The sequence below is a fragment of the Fistularia commersonii genome, chromosome 15, assembly GCF_037954325.1.
Source record: "Fistularia commersonii isolate RoL2024-O1a breed Wild chromosome 15, RoL_Fcom_v1.0, whole genome shotgun sequence".
Classification (NCBI taxonomy): Eukaryota; Metazoa; Chordata; class Actinopteri; order Syngnathiformes; family Fistulariidae; genus Fistularia; species Fistularia commersonii.
Window position 1 is genome coordinate 5721749 of NC_141298.1, and position 18740 is coordinate 5740488.

Sequence of the window (18740 nt, forward strand, 5' to 3'; positions counted from 1 at the left end):
GTCATGATAAAAGATGAGAGCGTATTACTAAATGAGTGAGGGACCCAAACAAAGATAGCATTTTTTTTTTTTTTAATTTACATAACTGCAAGGTCTTGCAAGGCAGTATTTTATTAGGTTTCCAGAAAATATCTGTTCATAATAAAATACAGTGATTGCTGTAGGATGAGTTAATATTCCCAGTGCATACACATTCCTGCAGCCGGAGATATTTTTATCCCAGAGGTAGAAATATCATTTGGATTTCACCCTTTGATTTTACCGTAAGTGTAAATGAAATCATTTGACTTCAGGTTGGCCGATTACACATGGACATGAAGACAGACAGGTCCTTTAACTGCATGGGAGCTAAGGGAATGTGAAGAATGATGGTGAACTCAGCAGACGTCTGTTAGGGCCACTTGTAACTATAGTAATGCTTTGGTTGTCATACCGCTGTCAATGTTTTTCTTTTTTCACTCAGGTAGATCACTGCATCCAGTGCACAGTAATCGCTGATGTGGTTGCCGGCTCAACTGGACAAACCTGAAACTGCAGCATCAACGGTAGCACAGCCTGGCCAGCTCATCAGAGATTCTGGCAGCTGCAGGGTATCCAAGCTTCAGGATGTAATACATAATTCGAGATTTTAAAATTACATCACAATGCCAAATTTTTAGGTTACCAGGGGAAAAAAAAAATCAAAGATACACACACAAAAAAAAATCTAATTAAAATTCAAATATGTTCCTCAACTTCAGAATTTCAAAAGTTTTGAATGTGCTGTTTTTGAATAAAATTAACCTTTGTTGGCTCCAGTTATAAAGAGTAAATATTCTAAATTCATTAAATTATAAGTTTTGTGAGTGATTAACCAGATACCCCTGCACTTAAGCAGGAAATAATTGAATCTCCTTGGTTTCTTAAAAGTTTAATAAGAAAAAATTTTCAACCCATTCTGGGGGTGAGAAGGGCTTCACAACCTCTCTGCAGCCAACAGCTCTGCCAGAGTAGGGGGGGGGGGGGGGGGCACCTTGCTTGTTGCTGAAGCTAAGCCTATTGTGTGGGTGGCGGTTGAGCCTGCTTTTTTTCTTGCAAGAGCTGAATCTGTTGCGATCAAAAAACCAACAGCGCAGCATTTGCTGCCCTCCAGTGACAAACAACCTCTGCAGCCTGTGCTCGAAAAATCTCAACTCAGACACGCTTCATTACAACAAAAAAAAAACAATACAACTACTATTTTTATCCAAAGCATATATTTGGAGTCTGTACAATTCAAAACTAAAGGGGGGGACTCATACTGAGATGAAAACTGTACAAGAACCATTGAAAACTGGCATGTGAATGCATGCATTTAAACAATCTATTCCAATGTATCCCACCATCCCAAACAAAGAAGAAAAGGCTGGCCATTTTTCGAACCCTTATAAGTGCAGTGAACACTATTCTATAGCTAGAATATTCTATTCTATGCCACGAAGAGATACAAATGAAAAATAAAACAAAACAAAAATGATGAAAATCAGTTGTTTAGTTTCAATAAATGCTGAAAGAAACTTTCCGCTCTGAGGCAAACTAACAACTTGATTAAGGTAAGACGGACAACAGTTGTAAGCTTTTCTTTTCCAATCAACATAATAAAAGGCTTGGATAAATTAATTATAAAAGAGTAATAACGTACACAATTCAGTTGAAGTTACTCTCAGATTATTCTATACTAATAACATTTCCTAAAAGCAAATAATTAGACCCCCGGGATTCCTTAGTTTCTTGGTCCCGACTTGTCAATACCACTCTGTAATATTCAACTCACTCACTCACTCACTCACTCACTCACTCACTCACTCACTCCACTTTATACAAGAAAGACTTGTAAAGTAGCACTTCTTGGTATTTAGTCAGTATCATTGTTATGAAAGTTTGAAATGCACCTTTATTTCTTGATTTTTTTTTTTCTAGATTGACTAATTAATTGGAGGTGTAACAATAGTTTTTTTTCAGTTTAATTAGAAAACACAAGTCCTTTATCTCACTGAGATATTGTGTGATAAAAGCTTCAGTCTTTTGAGAATTTGGGATTAATATTTGACAAATATTCGTAGTCTGTGTGCTTCTCCAATTATTTTATAGTTATTCATGCTATAAATGTGTTTTTTTTCTTTTTTTTTTAACATCCATTTACATATGAACTTGAGAAGCTTTAAGAAAAAAACAATTGCTTTATCTACATTCCAGAATACTCGAGTGAGTCAATATTTTCTTCCACAAAAATGTTGTTTCTACAACCACTTACATTTCATCAAACTTAATTGGAATTGTTTTTTTTTCTGTTAAATACTGATATATGAGACGAGAGCCTTACTTATTACAATTATGGTAGCTGTATATGACACTCAACACACCTCAAAGTTACTGAGTCATTTCAAAAAGAAAAATAAGGTCACAGTAACAACTGTTGAGCTGCTGGGTTTTTGATACTTAAAGTAAAGACAACCTTAAAGAACACGGTCTTATTCTCGTTATCTATGGCCACTTTCTTCGATCATATTTACATTCACCAGATATTCTGTGCAGAGGGGAATTAGAAATACATAGCTGTAAATATGTAAATACAATGTAAATACATAGCTTAGCGTCTGAGTTTTTTCTGTAATAACTAAAATGACAGAAACCAGCATAACAAATACATAAAACAACTGTTTATCTCTGCGAGAAAGTTACAATGACAGCTTCACAAGGGTCTGTGACCACTAATTTATGTTTTAACTGTGTTCTTTGAGTAAAAGTGCAAAGTTAGCATTAGGTAACAATCCATAGATACCAGTACTTTGTTTCATAACTGCATTGCAGACACAAAAACACGGCTTATTCATTCGGGTTTTATGTGATTAAAAAAGGAATAAAAACATGGGAGTTTTCTCTAGCATCTTAGTTCTGGTTTTAAAATACAAACAGTGCGGTCTATTATGATCTGAAATGATAAAAATATATATATATATATATATATATATATATTAGAAGAAAAAAAAAAAGAAGAATTCTGGTTTTGAAAAGAGAGAAAAAAAAAGCTGAAATGTAATGCAGTTGTTCTATAACAATACTAAAGCTCCCTCCAATAAAAGCACTGGGCCACCTCTGAACTGTAGAGCCTGCAGTCCACAGTGAACTCTAATGGCATCTGGGGATGTTCTTTAGTGGTATTGTAGTGTTGTTTTCCCCTCAGGGTTCCCTTCTTCTCTGGCAGTTCATGTAGTGTTTCCTCTCACCCTTTAAAAAAAGATTAAGGGCGTCCAGAAGAGTAAGATGACGACAGAGATGGAGCAGGTGTACCCCTGCCTAGGGTCCTAACTGTGCTGTTGGTTCTGACTCTTGATCAAGCTCAGTTTGCTCTTCAGGCCCTGGCAGTAGGCCGAGAGGCTGCTGTTGTCCTCTAGCAGCTTGCTGTGCTCCTGGCTCACTCGAGATGAAGTCTGCTGCTCCCTTTGGTCTTCCTCCAACTCAGAAATCAGCTCCTGCCTGAACATACAAACAGCAGTGAGGCGTAAAGACATTCGGAAATGAAGCTTAGTAAGTAAAGCTTTGATTATCCTAAAGACTAGAAGGATCTAGTCTTTCAATAACAAAAAAATCGAACACGTATTACACATTAAAAACACATTTTGTATCTCTCCTCTGTGACGTATCAGACGTGCACTGTGCCAGGTCTCTTGCAAAAAGTGTTTGACGGCTGTAAGTAAAGAACATAGAGCCTGATAAAATATCTTAATATGCCCTGTTTAGATCCATGGTCAAATGATAAGTATACATTTAGAAGAAACCAAGAAAATCTGAAAAGATGTACCAGTTATTATTGTTGTATTGTTTTGTTATTTTCTATCATTTTATTTTTCCACTTTCATTGTTTCTGTCTGTATTTTTGTATATATGTACCGGTATATGTCTGTACGTTGCCCTTGCGTTTCCAGTAAGGCGCCTTAAATAAAATGTATTATCATTACTATTAAAATGGTGAATTAATGTCAATCTCCACTGAAGACGTTTCTTTGGATGATGATGCAAAGCTGAGCTCTGAAGGCAGCTGCCTACAAGCTGCTGGTCACGCTGAGACTGCCAGGATTAGTAATGTGATGCCTTTGCAGAAAAAAAAAAAAATGAGCCAAATACACAAAAGTGGGATATTCATTTCTTACACTTCTGTAGTGCTTAAATGACAAAAGATAGAACTCATTGTTAATTTTCATTTGTCCTGGGTGGATACGGACAATTTATGAGTAGTCTCCCACTTTCTGTCCTGACTCCTGTTCTGTACATCACAGACATAGGAACATTTAATTTGGGAGAAAAGACATCTGTTAATTGGAAGGTAAAGCCTCTAACTCTGATATATCATCTCACCCACAGTCTGAAAGACTTTTAATAGCTTGTTTAGTCCAACTGAACTGGGCTCAAGTTGTTTGTTTTTTAACTTCTTGCATAGCATGACATAGCAATCTCACCTGGGCAGGGACTAAAAAACACAGACAGACTTGTCCTAGGACTAACCTGGGGTCAAAGGGATTTGAAGTACATTTAAATGTGACATTTGTCCATGACTGATATGAAAAATGATATATAGCTCCAATGAAGCCAGTCATTATAAAGAGATGCCCTTGTGATTGTCCATCAGGGAATGAGGGAGTTCAGTGTATCAACCATGGCAGACTTTCTTTTTCTCTACCAATCAAATCTAGGAGATATATGAAAAATATACAGATCAGCAGCAGAAATGTTGCAAATGTAAAACCAAGCAGAAAGTACAACAAAGTAGAAACCAATGTACTAATTCCCAGTAACACAAACTCAAAGTGTGAAGATAATAAAGGTGACACTACACGTAGTGCCCTTGATTGAGACATTCGACCATGCAATGTTCTGAATGAGCAGGTCAGTGCCTCGGCAGCCAGGTCCCCCCGCCAACACTGTGTGAAGGCGTGTTTAATGAGCTGCAGCCTGATAATAAGAAGTGAATGATGGTAATTTACCATCTACTGCAGCAATTACGACCCAGCAAACTGGAATTTTATTCAGACTCCTCATATTTTGACCATAGACCTTCAAATATCTAACTCTACACAGCTTAGGACAAGAAATCCTTTGAACAAGATTCCACACATATATGTAAAATAAACATGCAGCTGTGCCATTTCTCTTTTTAAAAGCCACTTTAATATTACAAATATTGCATTGATGTTGGTGATGAAGTGAAGGAAAATGTGACACATACAATGAAAGCTGATTGCATTTGAAAATGAATTAATGTTGAAGGTCAGTTTCATGAATCCTAATTTGATTACACTCAAGCCTCATCTAGTTCTACTGAATAGCGATACATGTGTTGACCATTCCTTATTCTGGAAATATTGGTGTTGCCTTTGCAGGAATGCAGTCTCAGGGGGACACAGGCCTGTGCCTTTCTGAGCTGGTCCCAAACCCAAATAAATGCAGAGGGTTGGGTCAGGAAGGGGACCCGCTGTAACACTTGTGCCAAAAGCAAATATGAGAATAGAACCTATGAATCTCATACCGGATCGGTTGAGGCCCGGGTTAACAACCACCACCATTGGTGCCGATGACCTACAGGATACTAGTGGAAATTGGGCTACTGCGGGTTGAAGGGGGGGGGGGGGGGGTACATTCGAGGAAAGGGGAAAGGCAAGAGTCTGCAACTGAGAGTAAGGACTCTGAAATTGGGATGATGACAGGAAAAGCTAGAGAGTTGGTTGACATGATGCAGAGAAGTAATGTGGATATACTTTGTGTCTAAGAAACTCGGTGGAAAGGTAGCAAGGCTAGAAGTGTGAAAGCAGGTGTTAATTTTATTAAAATAATGTTTTAATTTTATTAGACTTTATTAATCCCTTACGGGAAATTCCTTTTCTGTATTTAAACTGTCACAGATTAACCATGAGCAGTTGGCTGCCATGCAGCGGCACCAGGGGAGCGGTTAGGGGTTCAGTGTCTTCTACAACAACACTTCAACTAGAAGGAACCAGGAATCAAACCAGGAATGTTCAGTTCCAAGGACGATCGCTCTACCTCTGTGATACACCGCCCCAAGTCATACTATCATGGTATTGACCAGAAGATAAATGGAGTAGGAGTTTATCTTGAAGGAGAAGTTTGTTAGGAATGTTCTGGAGGTGAAAAGAGTGTCAGATAGACTTATGAGTCTAAACCTGGAAATTGAAGGTGCGATGCTCAATGCTGTTCGTGGCTATAGTGGGATGCGAGGTAGAGGAGGAGAATTTCTAGGGTACGTTGGATGAAGTGATGTAAAATATCCCCAGTGGTGAGAGAATGGGAATGGGTGCAAACTTCATTGGACATGTTGGTGCAGGCAATAGAGGTAATGAAGAAGTGATGGGCTTGGTATCCAGGATAGGAACACAGAGGGCCAGATGATGATAAGACTATACAAAAAGAATGGTAATGGCTGTAGTGAATACTTTTTTCCTGAAAAGGCAGGAACATAAGGTAACTTATAAGAGTGGAGGACAGACGGCATAGGATGGTGGTTTGTAGGGTGAATCTGGTGCCAAAAAGGTGGGGAGGACAAAGGCAGAGCAGAGGATGAAGTGGTAGAAGCTGAGAAGGGAGGTGTGTTGGATGATTTCCAGGGAGGAGTTGAGAAAGGCTCTGGGTGGTCAAAGTGAGGTTCCAGATGACTGAACAACTCCAGCTCATGTGAACAGGAAGACCAGTGGGAGAGTACCGCTACTTGGTGGGTGTCATTTGGAAAGAAGTCGTATAGCAATATTTGCTTTAAGAATGCTGGCAGAGAAGTACAGAGAAGGTCTGAGGGGGCTGGATTGTGTCTTTGTACACCAAAAAAAAAGTATAGAGGAAGTCTTGATTGGCAGAGAAGTATGTTAGATTGGTGCAGGACATGTATGCAACGGACATAAGGTTGGGGGGGGGTAAAGAAGGTGGAGGATTTTACATGCTTAGGGTCAACAGCCCAGAGCAATGGAGAGTGTGGAAAAGAGGTGAAAAACAGGTTCAAGCAGGTTGGAATGGATGGAGAAAAGTGGGACTATGGTGTGAAAGGGGTACTATGAGATAGAAGAATATAGGCCAGAATAAAAGGAAAGATTTACAACACAGTTGTAAGACCAGCAATATGGTTTGGAGACAGTGGCACTGAAGAAAAGATAGATAGCAGAGCTGGAGGTGCAGAGGAGCAGATGAATATGATGAATGAAATGAATATGTTGAGATTCTCTTTGGGAGTGAGAAGGATGGATAGGATCAGGAATGAATCTATCAGAGGGACAGTACGTGATGTTTTGGAGATAAAGCCAGAGAGGCCAGACTGTGATGGTTCAGTCATGTACAGATTAGGGATGCAGAATATATTGGTAGAAGGATGCAGATTGAAGCTGCCAGGCAGGAGGAAGACCAAAGGGAAGATTTATGGATGTAGTGAAAGAGGACATGAAGTTAGTTGCTGTGGAGGTAGATTCGCTGTGGTGGCCCCTGGAGGGAAAAGCCAAAAGGAAAAGAAGAAGGGGTGTTGCCTTTGCAATTCTGGGCCAAATCAAGAGGCATGACGAGCAGCCACTTAGTGTTATAGACAGACAGACAAGTGACTCATTCATTTCACAGGCTCTGCAATGTCATAAAGAGTGCATCATCAGCTGATGTGCCATGAGGGGAAATCACAGTGTAGTCACCATCTTTACAGAGCCAAGTGGAAAGACTATTTCGTTTTTGGGGCTGCCACTTATCATTACGTACCCAAAGTGACTGACAGCCATTAGAATGAGCCAAAACAGTAAATAGCCTGAAGAGAATTTCGTAAAAAAAAAAAAAAAAGGAAAAGGGATATTTAAAGGACAATGTTTTATTCCTGAGTGAAACTGAGTCATTGTAAAACCCTGTGATGTGTCTTCCCCTCCATAGTGATCCATAAGGCTCCATAATGTCAATACATTCATATTACTTACTTCCTGTGGATGAGCTGAGCAATCTCCGCCTGGACTTTGAGGTACTCCTGAGCCATCCTGATGTGCTGCTCAAACACGGCCATGGACTCTTTGGAGTTTGGACACGGGTTTAGCGGCTGTATCACATTGATACATCAAAGTCCATGTATGGCAAGCAGTTATATGAAATTGTAATACAAGTGTTAGTTTTAAAGTAAATGTTCTTCTCGAGTTTGGATAAAGCATCTATTTATTGAATCTGAAATCCTACAAAAAAAATGCGACAAATCGGTTATGTTCCCCTTTTTAACGATAATTTGTAGAAAGATACTGTACTTTTGGTAGTTATATTGATGATATTTCTACAAGAATTTTGTGTTGTGTAAACTTTAATTACAATTCTGGGGACAAGAACATTTTCAGCATAGCGTGCATGACCACATGTTTAAAAATGGCTCCATTATTTTCAAAAACATCTGTATTAGACTTGGGACATATCGACATGTGACAGATAAAATATAAACTCATGGCAAAGTTGGCGTAGGTTGTGAAATAAAGCTCACCCGAAGCTGATGATCCAGTTTCAGGTAGGCCATTGGAATGGAGCTGTCTACACCATTGGTTGCTATAGACACACAAACACCTGTGAATGTCATTGGACAGGCTTCTGCTCTCAAAACTAAAGCTTGTACGCGCACACACACACACACACACACACACACACACACACACACACACACACACACACACACACACACACACACACACACACACACACACACACACACACACACACACACACACACACACACACACACACACACACACACACACACACACATGGTTCTACAGCTTGAGACAAGTCAAGATTAAATACTTAATTGCTACACAAACTGAAATGAAACAGCAACTTTAATTCCACACTTTGAAACGCATTCTAAATGATTCCACATAGGGATTGAACCCAAACAGTAAATTTCTACATATATCAACCCCCGCTCCCAGTATACTGAAGTGTTATATATTGACAATGTAAGTGTACTGCTGCTTTAAAAAAAGCAATTATATACCTTTTAGATCAACTAGTTCAGTCTCTCTGAGTCTTTAAGGATCTGCAGAAACCCTGGTTTAATAGTGTGCTTTCCCACTTGTTCATCAGAATCCATGGGAAAACTACTTGTTAAAGACACAAAGAAATCCTTTACAGAAATCCGAGTGGGTAAAATAAAAAGGAAATAAAGTTTCACAGTCCTACTATAGAACTTTGATGTTATTGCTGAAACGTATCTTTCGGGAGATGTTCGACATGAATAGAAGCTGATTTCTTAGCTTTTCACCCAATCTGGACTAAGTCTTTACCCGGCTGCAGAAAACTCATTACAGCCGTCTGGATCAGTTGATGGTTTGGTCACTACTCTGAACTTGTGACCAAAGGCGACATTTGTGGACACATGGAAACTCAATTGACTTCTTATAATGTCAGAGAACTTGTGTTGAGCTGTATCACAGTAAAATACCTGATCGATAACACCGCAAGTAACTCAAACCTTTGGAAACCCCTAAACCACTTCAGTCTGATGAATACTTCATGAGCGAACCAGCGAAGGAGAAAGGGATGGTAAATGGGCTTTTACTTACATAGCGCTTTACAACCTAAGCGGCACTCGAAGCGCTTAATGATGTTCCCTCATTGCAGCCCCATAAATTATTGGGAGCAGCAAGGGAGAATTAAGGGCTCATTGTCTTGGCAAGACGACACTTGAGTGAATGAAAGGTACTCAACACCTTTGGTCTTGAGGGTTCTCTCCCCGAGCACTGATCCTCCCAAGACACTGTACCTGTGTGGCTAGATGCCTTCCTCAACTCTGATTGGCTAGTGGTGGATGCAGGGCTGTTGTGGAGGGTCGGGCTTTGAGATCGCCCTGGCTGGCTGCCCCCGCTGGATACCCTGGACAGACCAGTTCGTAGTGTTGCTGTCTACATGAGAAATAGGTAAAATTTAAGAACGTAGTCATGATGAAACCCAGAAAGCAAACTTGACTCTCGGCTTACCTTTGAGGGTTTGAACTGAAGAGGATATATGGCTTCGAAACTTTTCAGGGTTTCTTCTTTGCCAAATGAGTTCCTGTCTACTGTGTTGTCGTTGCTCCTGTTACTGCCGATGGTGTTGTCTGCTAATGAGCCTGCAGAGGGCAAAAAACACTCATCAAACACAAATAATTTATAATACCCCTGTTTCAGTCAATGTGTTGTATTTGCATTGTTAAATATTTCACTGCAAACATACACTGAACACATTTGAAACATTTTTGAAAATAAGATTTTAGACTGGCTTGATGCTGTTTCTGGAAATATGTTCATGTGTAAATTGTAATGAAGATGCCTTCTGCTGAACAAATCTGACATAGTATAGATTTAACTTACATGTCCAATCAGTTGTTTCTGCTGTCGGCATCTTCCCGCAGATTTCAAACATGCAAAAACATCAACAACAAATACCTTTGGACTGATACGGAGCATCTCTTTCTCATCTATTTGAAAATATTGAGTGCTTGTTCCATGGTTAACGACTGCAATGCCATAATTTACCGGGAATTAAGAAATGGGATGCTACAAAATTTAACAAGCAACAAGTTTTATATTGTGAACGGATGAAATAACTAGGCATCGGTGAGATAAGAGAGCATTTGTGAGCCTGATTGGAAATCAAATCTGCTTATAGATTTCAATAAAACGGAGCCAGTTCTTTGCCATAGGCTTATTATTATTTCATGCCAAACCTGTGGATAGAAGTGTTCTTAATACTGCAAGAATGTCCATTTCATTTTTCTGGCATTTGAATTAATATCAGCCTAAAATTCCTGAATGAAAAGAACATCTGATGCTAATTACAGGGTTACCTGTGCTTGTGGCAGAAGAGCCACTTCTGATAGTCGAGGACTGGTGAGGGAGCTTGAGTGGCTCATCAGAACCAGGGAAGTACTGAAGAATCAAACACTTGAATTCATGTCTTGTCACAGATTGACATGAACCACAATACCTCATTAAAAGATTATCTGCAAAGTATGAGCACACCTGACTTTTACTACATTACGTCATTAACTGTCTGGAAACTTTACCAGTGACTTGAATTGATCGACTGTACAGCACTGAATGCGAAGAATCTAATCCATATTCTTATTGTCAGAAAGAAAAACTTGCTGTTTGTTTCAAACATCAAATTTAAAAAGATAGCATCAGCAACAACAAGTCAATCAACATTGGCTTACTGACCTTCATGAGATTGCTCATGGTATTCTTGACTTCCTCCATGGAGGGTCTCTGGCTTGGCTCTTTGTCCCAGCAGCGGGTCATCAAGGTCTCAATGGGTTCTGGTAGGTCTTTGATCAGAGGAGGCCTCGTACCTGCATCACAGATAAAGGTCAGTGATCTTGAAAAACTTGAGTAGAATAACGTTCATATTTCAATGTCAGTTTAAAACACCTCCTCTTCAAAAGTATCAAAAGGTTATTTGGAAAGATACGATTCTTTCTGACAAGACTAGAAATGGTCCCGGGACTGTCACTATGGGCCAACAAGACCCAAAAATGGTGCAACTTTACTTTGCTGTGTATCTTGCTTCACTGAAGTCTAATGTGACTGTCAGAGCCAACCGCTGTCATCTTGGGCCAGGGATCAGCCATGCTAAAATAAGCAACTTTAAACTTTTACTTAGCCTATTTGCACATGTATCACCAAGGCTGGTGAGAAGAGTATAAAGTTAAACAGAGCATTTAAAAATAAGCAAACAATAAAATAATCAAAGTGAATTATGAAATGATTCCAACAAAGCATCAAGTCTGTCTGCAAATCCCTGCTGTTGACAGACAGAAATCTTTATACACCATCCGCAGCTGCATCTATATTGATACTTTTACATAATTGACAAAGGAGTCTACGATACTTATATTTGTCATCTTTCAGTTTGCAGAGCTGCAACTTTACAATGCAATAACGCTCAGGAAAACCACTTCCAGTCCACCTAACTGCTTCCATTGATAAGAATGGAAATTATTTTATACAGCGGTCAGTTCTTCTAAAATATTCTTCACACCAGTGTGGGGAAAGCGGCGAGAGACTTGCAAAAGTTGCCCTTCCTGTGATGTTATGTGACTGGACTCAGATATTTTTTTATTGAAAAATAGGGCTTATATATGAACATTTGGTAACTGGGATTAGTTAACTTCTTCAAGTCAGTATTTAGGTAATGTTTGCCTTTTAAGAACAATGAAACAAATGGTAGTTGAAGGGGTTAAAACACTCACCTCTGTGGACTGCCCACATAATGCAAAACGCTGAGGCACCGATCTCGTCGAAGGGTTTCTTGCGTGTGAGGACCTCCCACAGGATAATGCCCCAACTGAACACATCACACTTCTCACTGTAGTTACTGCCTGAAGAACACACACCAACTTTACTTTTTAATGGGTTCAGGAACTGAAAAACTTAATTATCCATAGACTTATTGAAGGTAACCTTTAATTACTGGATAATCTGCTTTACTGTATAGATTTCTATCACCAAGGTCATTGTAGACAGGAAAACATTGACTACAATACATTGATTGTCAAATGTACACAAAGCCTCGGTAGCTGCTTCATCTTTGCATTACAAATGCTATAAACTCGCAAAAGTGTTGAATGTGTCAAACAGGCCCAGCAACAGCAAGAGACAAGGGGAACAATTGTTAATTTTGTGGTGCAATATGTAGCAAAACAAATCAATTCTAAACTAAAATCTAATCATTCTACTGATTCCCAAACCAATATATTGGAAACTCTAATACACATGTTCCTTATTAGGCAGACCTTTGGACAGTAAAATAGGCCTGCTTTTAGAGCGACTGGCAAGCTTAAAATATCCAGAGGTCATTTGTGTGTTTCAAAAAGTTCATGCTAAGCTGTGATTATTTTGCATCACAGCACATCCAGCTGGTTGAAGGTTTATTTTGATTGAAAACATCGGGTCCTTCACGTAAGGAGAAGCACAATCCGCTCTGGATGATGCTGCAGGCAACATTGAATTCTTGTCAAATATTTTTTCAACATAAAGTCAGAAAATATGTTATGGGAAAGTGCTTTTACAGCCTATTCGCAGATTACCTCTGCTTCTAGACAGTTAATATATCATTAATATTTAAGTGTTCAATGTTTTAAGCCTAAAGTACATGAATAAATACATGGATTACATGCGTTTAGGAAGGTAAAGATAGAGATTTTACACTTATCTTAAAATCAATATTAAATATGTCTTGACTATAGCAGTCATGAGTATTTTGAGGCTCACCTTCGAAAACCTCGGGTGCCATCCAAGCTGCACTGCCCTTGCTGTTGGTCATGTAGGTCTGGATATCACATGCTGTTCCAAAGTCACATATCTTCAACACAGTGCCACGAGACACGAGCAGGAGACTGAAACAGAAAAAGGCAGGGGGACTGAGGAAAATCTTGGGATTTGTCATTGGAAAAAAAATAAAAATCTTATTTTTCTATATTTTGCAATCACATAGAACTCTCATTTATTGTATTTTTTTCGGGGGGGGGGGGCTTTGATTTTGTGACTTGGAAATCAACATTATCATCAAACCTTAATCAAACCATGACCTTAATTACAAAAAACAAACAAAAAAATCTGTTTTGATGATATGACAATTACAGATACAAACATTTTATTTTTTGAATAATGGTTATTTTGAAGTACATCTAATTACATATTAAGGAATGTATTTTTTTCCCCCCAAATGTCAACCAATGCATTGTGAAACAAACAGATTCCTGCTATTCAGCCTGGAATGACCTCTGACTGCAAACCTTTACAAAACATGGAATATGTTTAGGCAGTGAAGACAATGAGTAGCAAAATATTTCAGGGAAGATTTTGTACCATTTTTCCAGCCAACAAATCTCAAAGTTTTGCAAAAGGGTGGATGGGGTCATGGATGCTCCACAAATCTGCTAGTTCTGGCAATATACCAATTTTACAAGAATATCCATGTTACTTTCCTGTAGGGTGGGAAGCTGTCTACTACAATTTTGCAGGGTGAGTGAGTTTATAATGATGTGCTTGATAATGTTTCCCAGCTTGCAAGCAAAAGAGACAATGAGGCTTGGGAACATGATGAGAGTATACAGAGTAGGAGCCACAATAGACATACATACATATATATTTATATATATTCCTTACATTTTCTAGATTCTGAACAGAAAATCTGTCGGAACATTTGAAATGTGTTGGCACATGAGAGTAGGACCGTATTGTGGACTCAAGATACACAGGAAAATCAAATGAAAATTTTATACATAACAACTGTCAAGTGCATTGTGCTTCAGCTTCATGAATCTTACTTTAGTGGTTTGAGGTCTCTGTGAATTAACGCCTTGGGTTTCATGGCATGCAGATAAGCAACCCCCTCGGCACACTGCAGACACCAGCTCATGGCGTGAGCTGCCGTGTAAGGCGCCTGCGGCTCAGCACTGTGCAACACTGGGACGAGGCCAGAAAGAAGTGGATAATGACAGGTGTTTTAAAGACCTACTTCACATCTATGGTAGATGAGTCACCACTGTCTGCTGTTTTAACAGGAATATCAAATCTCATTCTTGTCTATACAAAATGACTTACGGTTGTACAAAGAGCCACAGTCAGCATACTCCATAACCAAACAGACCTGAGGACAAGACGCCATGTTATCTTAAATCAGAGGTCCCGTAAACCCCCTAAACTAGAAAGAAAGTAACACAATTATCCTCTCTGTATCACATACTGATACACATTGATGGGGATTTTTTTTTTCCTAATGCCTCAACTATACAAATATCATACAGTTAAAGGCATTAATATGAATGACAGCGCATAATTTCACACATACACACAAAATTACTATTAGCTACTTACCGGATTGTCACAAGAGCCATAGAGCTTCACAATGTTTGGGTGGTTCACTCTCGAGAGCTGGCGAAGCTGTCAGAGATAAAAAAAGGGAAAAGAAAAACAAAAACGAGTGATGCTTCTAAAGTCATAATAACCTTGACTTTTGTTTAACTCTCTTAGTTGAGGAGCATGATCACTCTTTTCAAAACGTGTGTTTAATGACTCAGTTCCCATTATTTATTTATTTTATTCCCATTATTATTTATGATTTACTTGGTAAGATACAATGATGTACATATGCATGTACATGTTTGCGTCCAGAAAACACTTAGACATGTTTACCTCTTAGAAAAGTAATCAGTTTTAAGATTACTTATAATAATCTTTTTATCTTTTCTTGCTGTTGCGGCTAATATCTGCTGTTTGCAAACTTTGTTTTTTTCTGTGAACATGTATTGCAATACTCCTTCTGCTCTATGTCTTGCGAACATTCCCGGTGTCCTGAACCCAACTTTTGAGAAACCCTGGTCTAAATGAAGATCTTTAGGAACTTCAACCTGTTCATATGATCATGCGGCAGTTCAACACCATTTTCTGAACGGGTTCCTTAGAGAAAAGGACAAGATAAGATGTTGGCAGTACCTCAACAAGGAAAGCATTCCTTTCGTTGTCACTCTCGATGGTCTTAATGGCAACATCCTTGCCTTTCCATACAGCCTTGAACACAACTCCGAACGTCCCTCTACCCACGGCCTGTGTAGACAGAGCACAGCAGTTGCTGGAATCATGGTAATTCAAACAGAGACTTACACTGCCACAGGTGTTTTTTTTGGTTTCAGCCAAAGACAAGTACACAAGTATAGAAAGTTCTTGGCTCGATCGAGGGGGCCTTTCTTTGTGAAGTTTTTATGTTACCTGCGGGCTCTCCATTGTCCTCCCACAGTCCAAAAACATGCTGTACACTAATTGGATGCCTATAACCCACTGAAAGGCAGGATAAATGAATTGAATGTGTGTCTTATACAGTATTTTTCTTTTCCTTTCAACGCTGTCCTTCAAGGGTGAAAATCGCGAATCCTCTTCCTCCATCTAACCCTAGTCTCTGCATCCTCTTTTCTCACACCAAATCACTTCATGTCCTCTTTCACTACATCCATATATCTTCTCTTTAGTCTTCCTCTAAGTCCACTGCCTGAGAGTTCCAACCTGAGCATCCTTCTATACAGCTATTCACTATCTCTGCTCTGAAAATGTCCAACCATCTCCGTCTGGCCTCTCTGGCTTTATCTTCAGAACATGTAAGATGAGCTGTCTTCCTGATCCTATCCATCGTCATCACCCCATAGAGCCTCAATATCTTTGTCTCTGCTACTTCCAGCTCATCTTCTTGTCTTTTCTTCATGTCACAGTCTCTAAACATGACAACATCTCTGGTCCTACCACCATCTTATACACCTTGCATTTCACTCTGGTTGATATTCTTCTATTTCTCATCACCATGAACACTTGTCTCCATTCCCTTCTAATCTGTCTGAACTTGTTCCTTCTAGACTGTTGACCCCAAGTTCTTAAAATTTTCCACCTTCTTTATCTCTACTCCTTGTAACCTCATCATTCCACTTGGGTCCCGCTCAGTCAAAGGTTGGAATCCACCCCAGCTGTCACTGGGCAAGAGATGGGTTTCGCACTGGACAGGTTGATCACAGGGGCCACATATACAGACAAACAACCATTCACACACCTGGTCAATTTAGGGTCTCCTATGAACCTCACAATGTTTTTGGACCTGAAGGAAACATGGCACAACAGACACAGGGAACAGAACACGCTAACTCCACTGAGGCTCCCTGTCAGAAATGAACCCACGACTGTACTGCCATGTACAGTATACAGGCACATATGTTATCGGGACGTTAAGTGAACTTATATGTATATGTGTGTATGTACTTATAGAAATGATATACAGTGATACTTGCAGAAGGAGAAATTCCACGCATTTGATTTGTGTTCCTCACCTCTACGAATGATGTCTGAGTTTATTTCACAGACGACAAGAGTTGTATCAATTATATCGCACATGCTCACACCGACTTCAAATTCTGCGCCTATACAAACTAAAGCTCCGTGGTGGTTTCGACTTGTTTATAGCCCCATTGATGATGATGACGATGATGTTAAAAGTACCATTGTCGATTTTTTTCCAACGACAAATGCCACGGTCGTGATTCGCTCGGGCCTCCGTTCATAGTTGCCCCCTCTATCCCCCTCCAGTGCAGGATGTCATTGAAAGGCTAACTTCTCCCACAAGCACAGTTGACTTTTCTTTCTAGCCGGAGAGTCGTGTGTTTACCTCACCCCTGCTAACGGACGCTAGGATGAACGAGCTAGCGTCCGTGCCGCCTATAGCCTCCACCGTGGCTCGGAACTTTTTTTACGTTACCGCTTCGAGTTGAATGTCTTCATATAGGATATCCTCGAACAAGCAGCCCCCGGGAGTCTCCACCATGGCGAGAGGGCAACGACGTTCATGGACACTAGCCCGCGGCGCTGGAGCGGGTCGACCTCTTGACGTCGTCGTCGTCGGGACGGGCTGACCAGGGACGATTTGTTTCCAGCCGCCCAATAGCCACTTTCATCTGTTGATCTCTGTGATGATGTGACTTCAGGAAGTAGTCACAGAAATGCCACTGCTTTGCTGGTGAGACGCGCCCTGAAGCGCTGTGATTGGCCAGGCGCCCATGCTTTTTTTAACAAAAACTTTATTTAACACAGTACAGCTGACAGACGAAACAAAAACTACCCCGTCGTAGCTAATGTCATATAAAACAGCTTAAATAAGAGAAAGCGGTCGCATAACAACAACCCGATAATGATAAACATTAATCATAAATAAATTATCACAAAAAAGTAGAGGAAGAGCAATTAAAATAATGGAAAATACACAAAATTACAGCCTGAAGAATACTTCACTTCCTGTCTTCTTATTTCTTCTTTATTAGCTCATTATTTTATGACTGCCAAGTCTATTATTGTGATAATCACAAATGTTTTAATGGTATTATGCCATAAACATCGGGGTAAATATTGATAGAACATATCTTTGAAACTCACACAATTGCTGATGGTATGGTTTACAATTGCATTGCAGTAATACTGATTAGGTTGATACACTTTATTTACACGATAAGGTCTTTTTTAACATCACCAGAAGACGTATATTATTTAAAGGGACTCTTCACCAAAGAGATGAGTCTCAGAGAAGTTAAAACCTCTTGATGAATTAGTGCTGAAATTCACTGATGACTGACATCTATCCTGGTTACCTTAGTCCGAAGCAGAACATTTTCAGTCAAAATTACTGTTTCTGCTGGACTGTAACCAGAAGCTCTGCAATGATTTTGTTGACTGAACTGAAAAGAATTAAAGACTGACTATTTGACATTCAATAAATATGATTTAATATAATGATAATGCAGTATGTGTTATTTTATTGATCACAATGACAAGTTATTAAAACCAGGGCAACTATTAATGTTTTTTTTTTTTTTTTTGTGAAACCATTTGCAACATTTTTGTGGAGTACAACAGGACAGAAATTCAACATTATCATTACTTGTTTTGGTCCATCTGAGCAGAAGTCTGGTAATAAATAATAAATACGGGATTCTAGCCGTCGCATTGCAGGTTTGATCTATCTCTTTTCATCATCTCTCGATTCTGAAGGCATGAAGGCTGCAAGACCAGCAGCATTTCTGGGGTAAACATCTCCAACACTCACTTGGTTGAACCTGACCTTTAGAAAGTAGGCGCCCCAGAAGCTTTCACAGGCAAGACCGTCATATCAGCTGGCCAATCACAGAGCTTGAAATACAAAGGGGCGGGGCTTTC

The 18740-nt window shown here is 39.5% G+C and overlaps 1 protein-coding gene across 1 annotated transcript; it reads right to left on the minus strand.

Moving 5' to 3' along the window:
- Nucleotides 1–161: 161 nt before the first annotated feature.
- On the minus strand, nt 162–17607 carry LOC147226283 (mitogen-activated protein kinase kinase kinase 7-like). Its single transcript, XM_086160327.1, has 14 exons — nt 17293–17607; nt 15495–15605; nt 14877–14942; nt 14604–14649; nt 14327–14465; nt 13269–13393; nt 12248–12376; nt 11217–11347; nt 10844–10925; nt 9996–10126; nt 9782–9920; nt 8507–8568; nt 7965–8080; nt 162–3495 (listed from the first exon to the last, which is right to left on the minus strand). Exons 1-14 carry the CDS (start codon nt 17356–17358, stop codon nt 3324–3326), a joined length of 1515 nt encoding a protein of 504 aa, XP_086016453.1. The 5' UTR covers nt 17359–17607; the 3' UTR covers nt 162–3323.
- Nucleotides 17608–18740: the final 1133 nt, after the last annotated feature.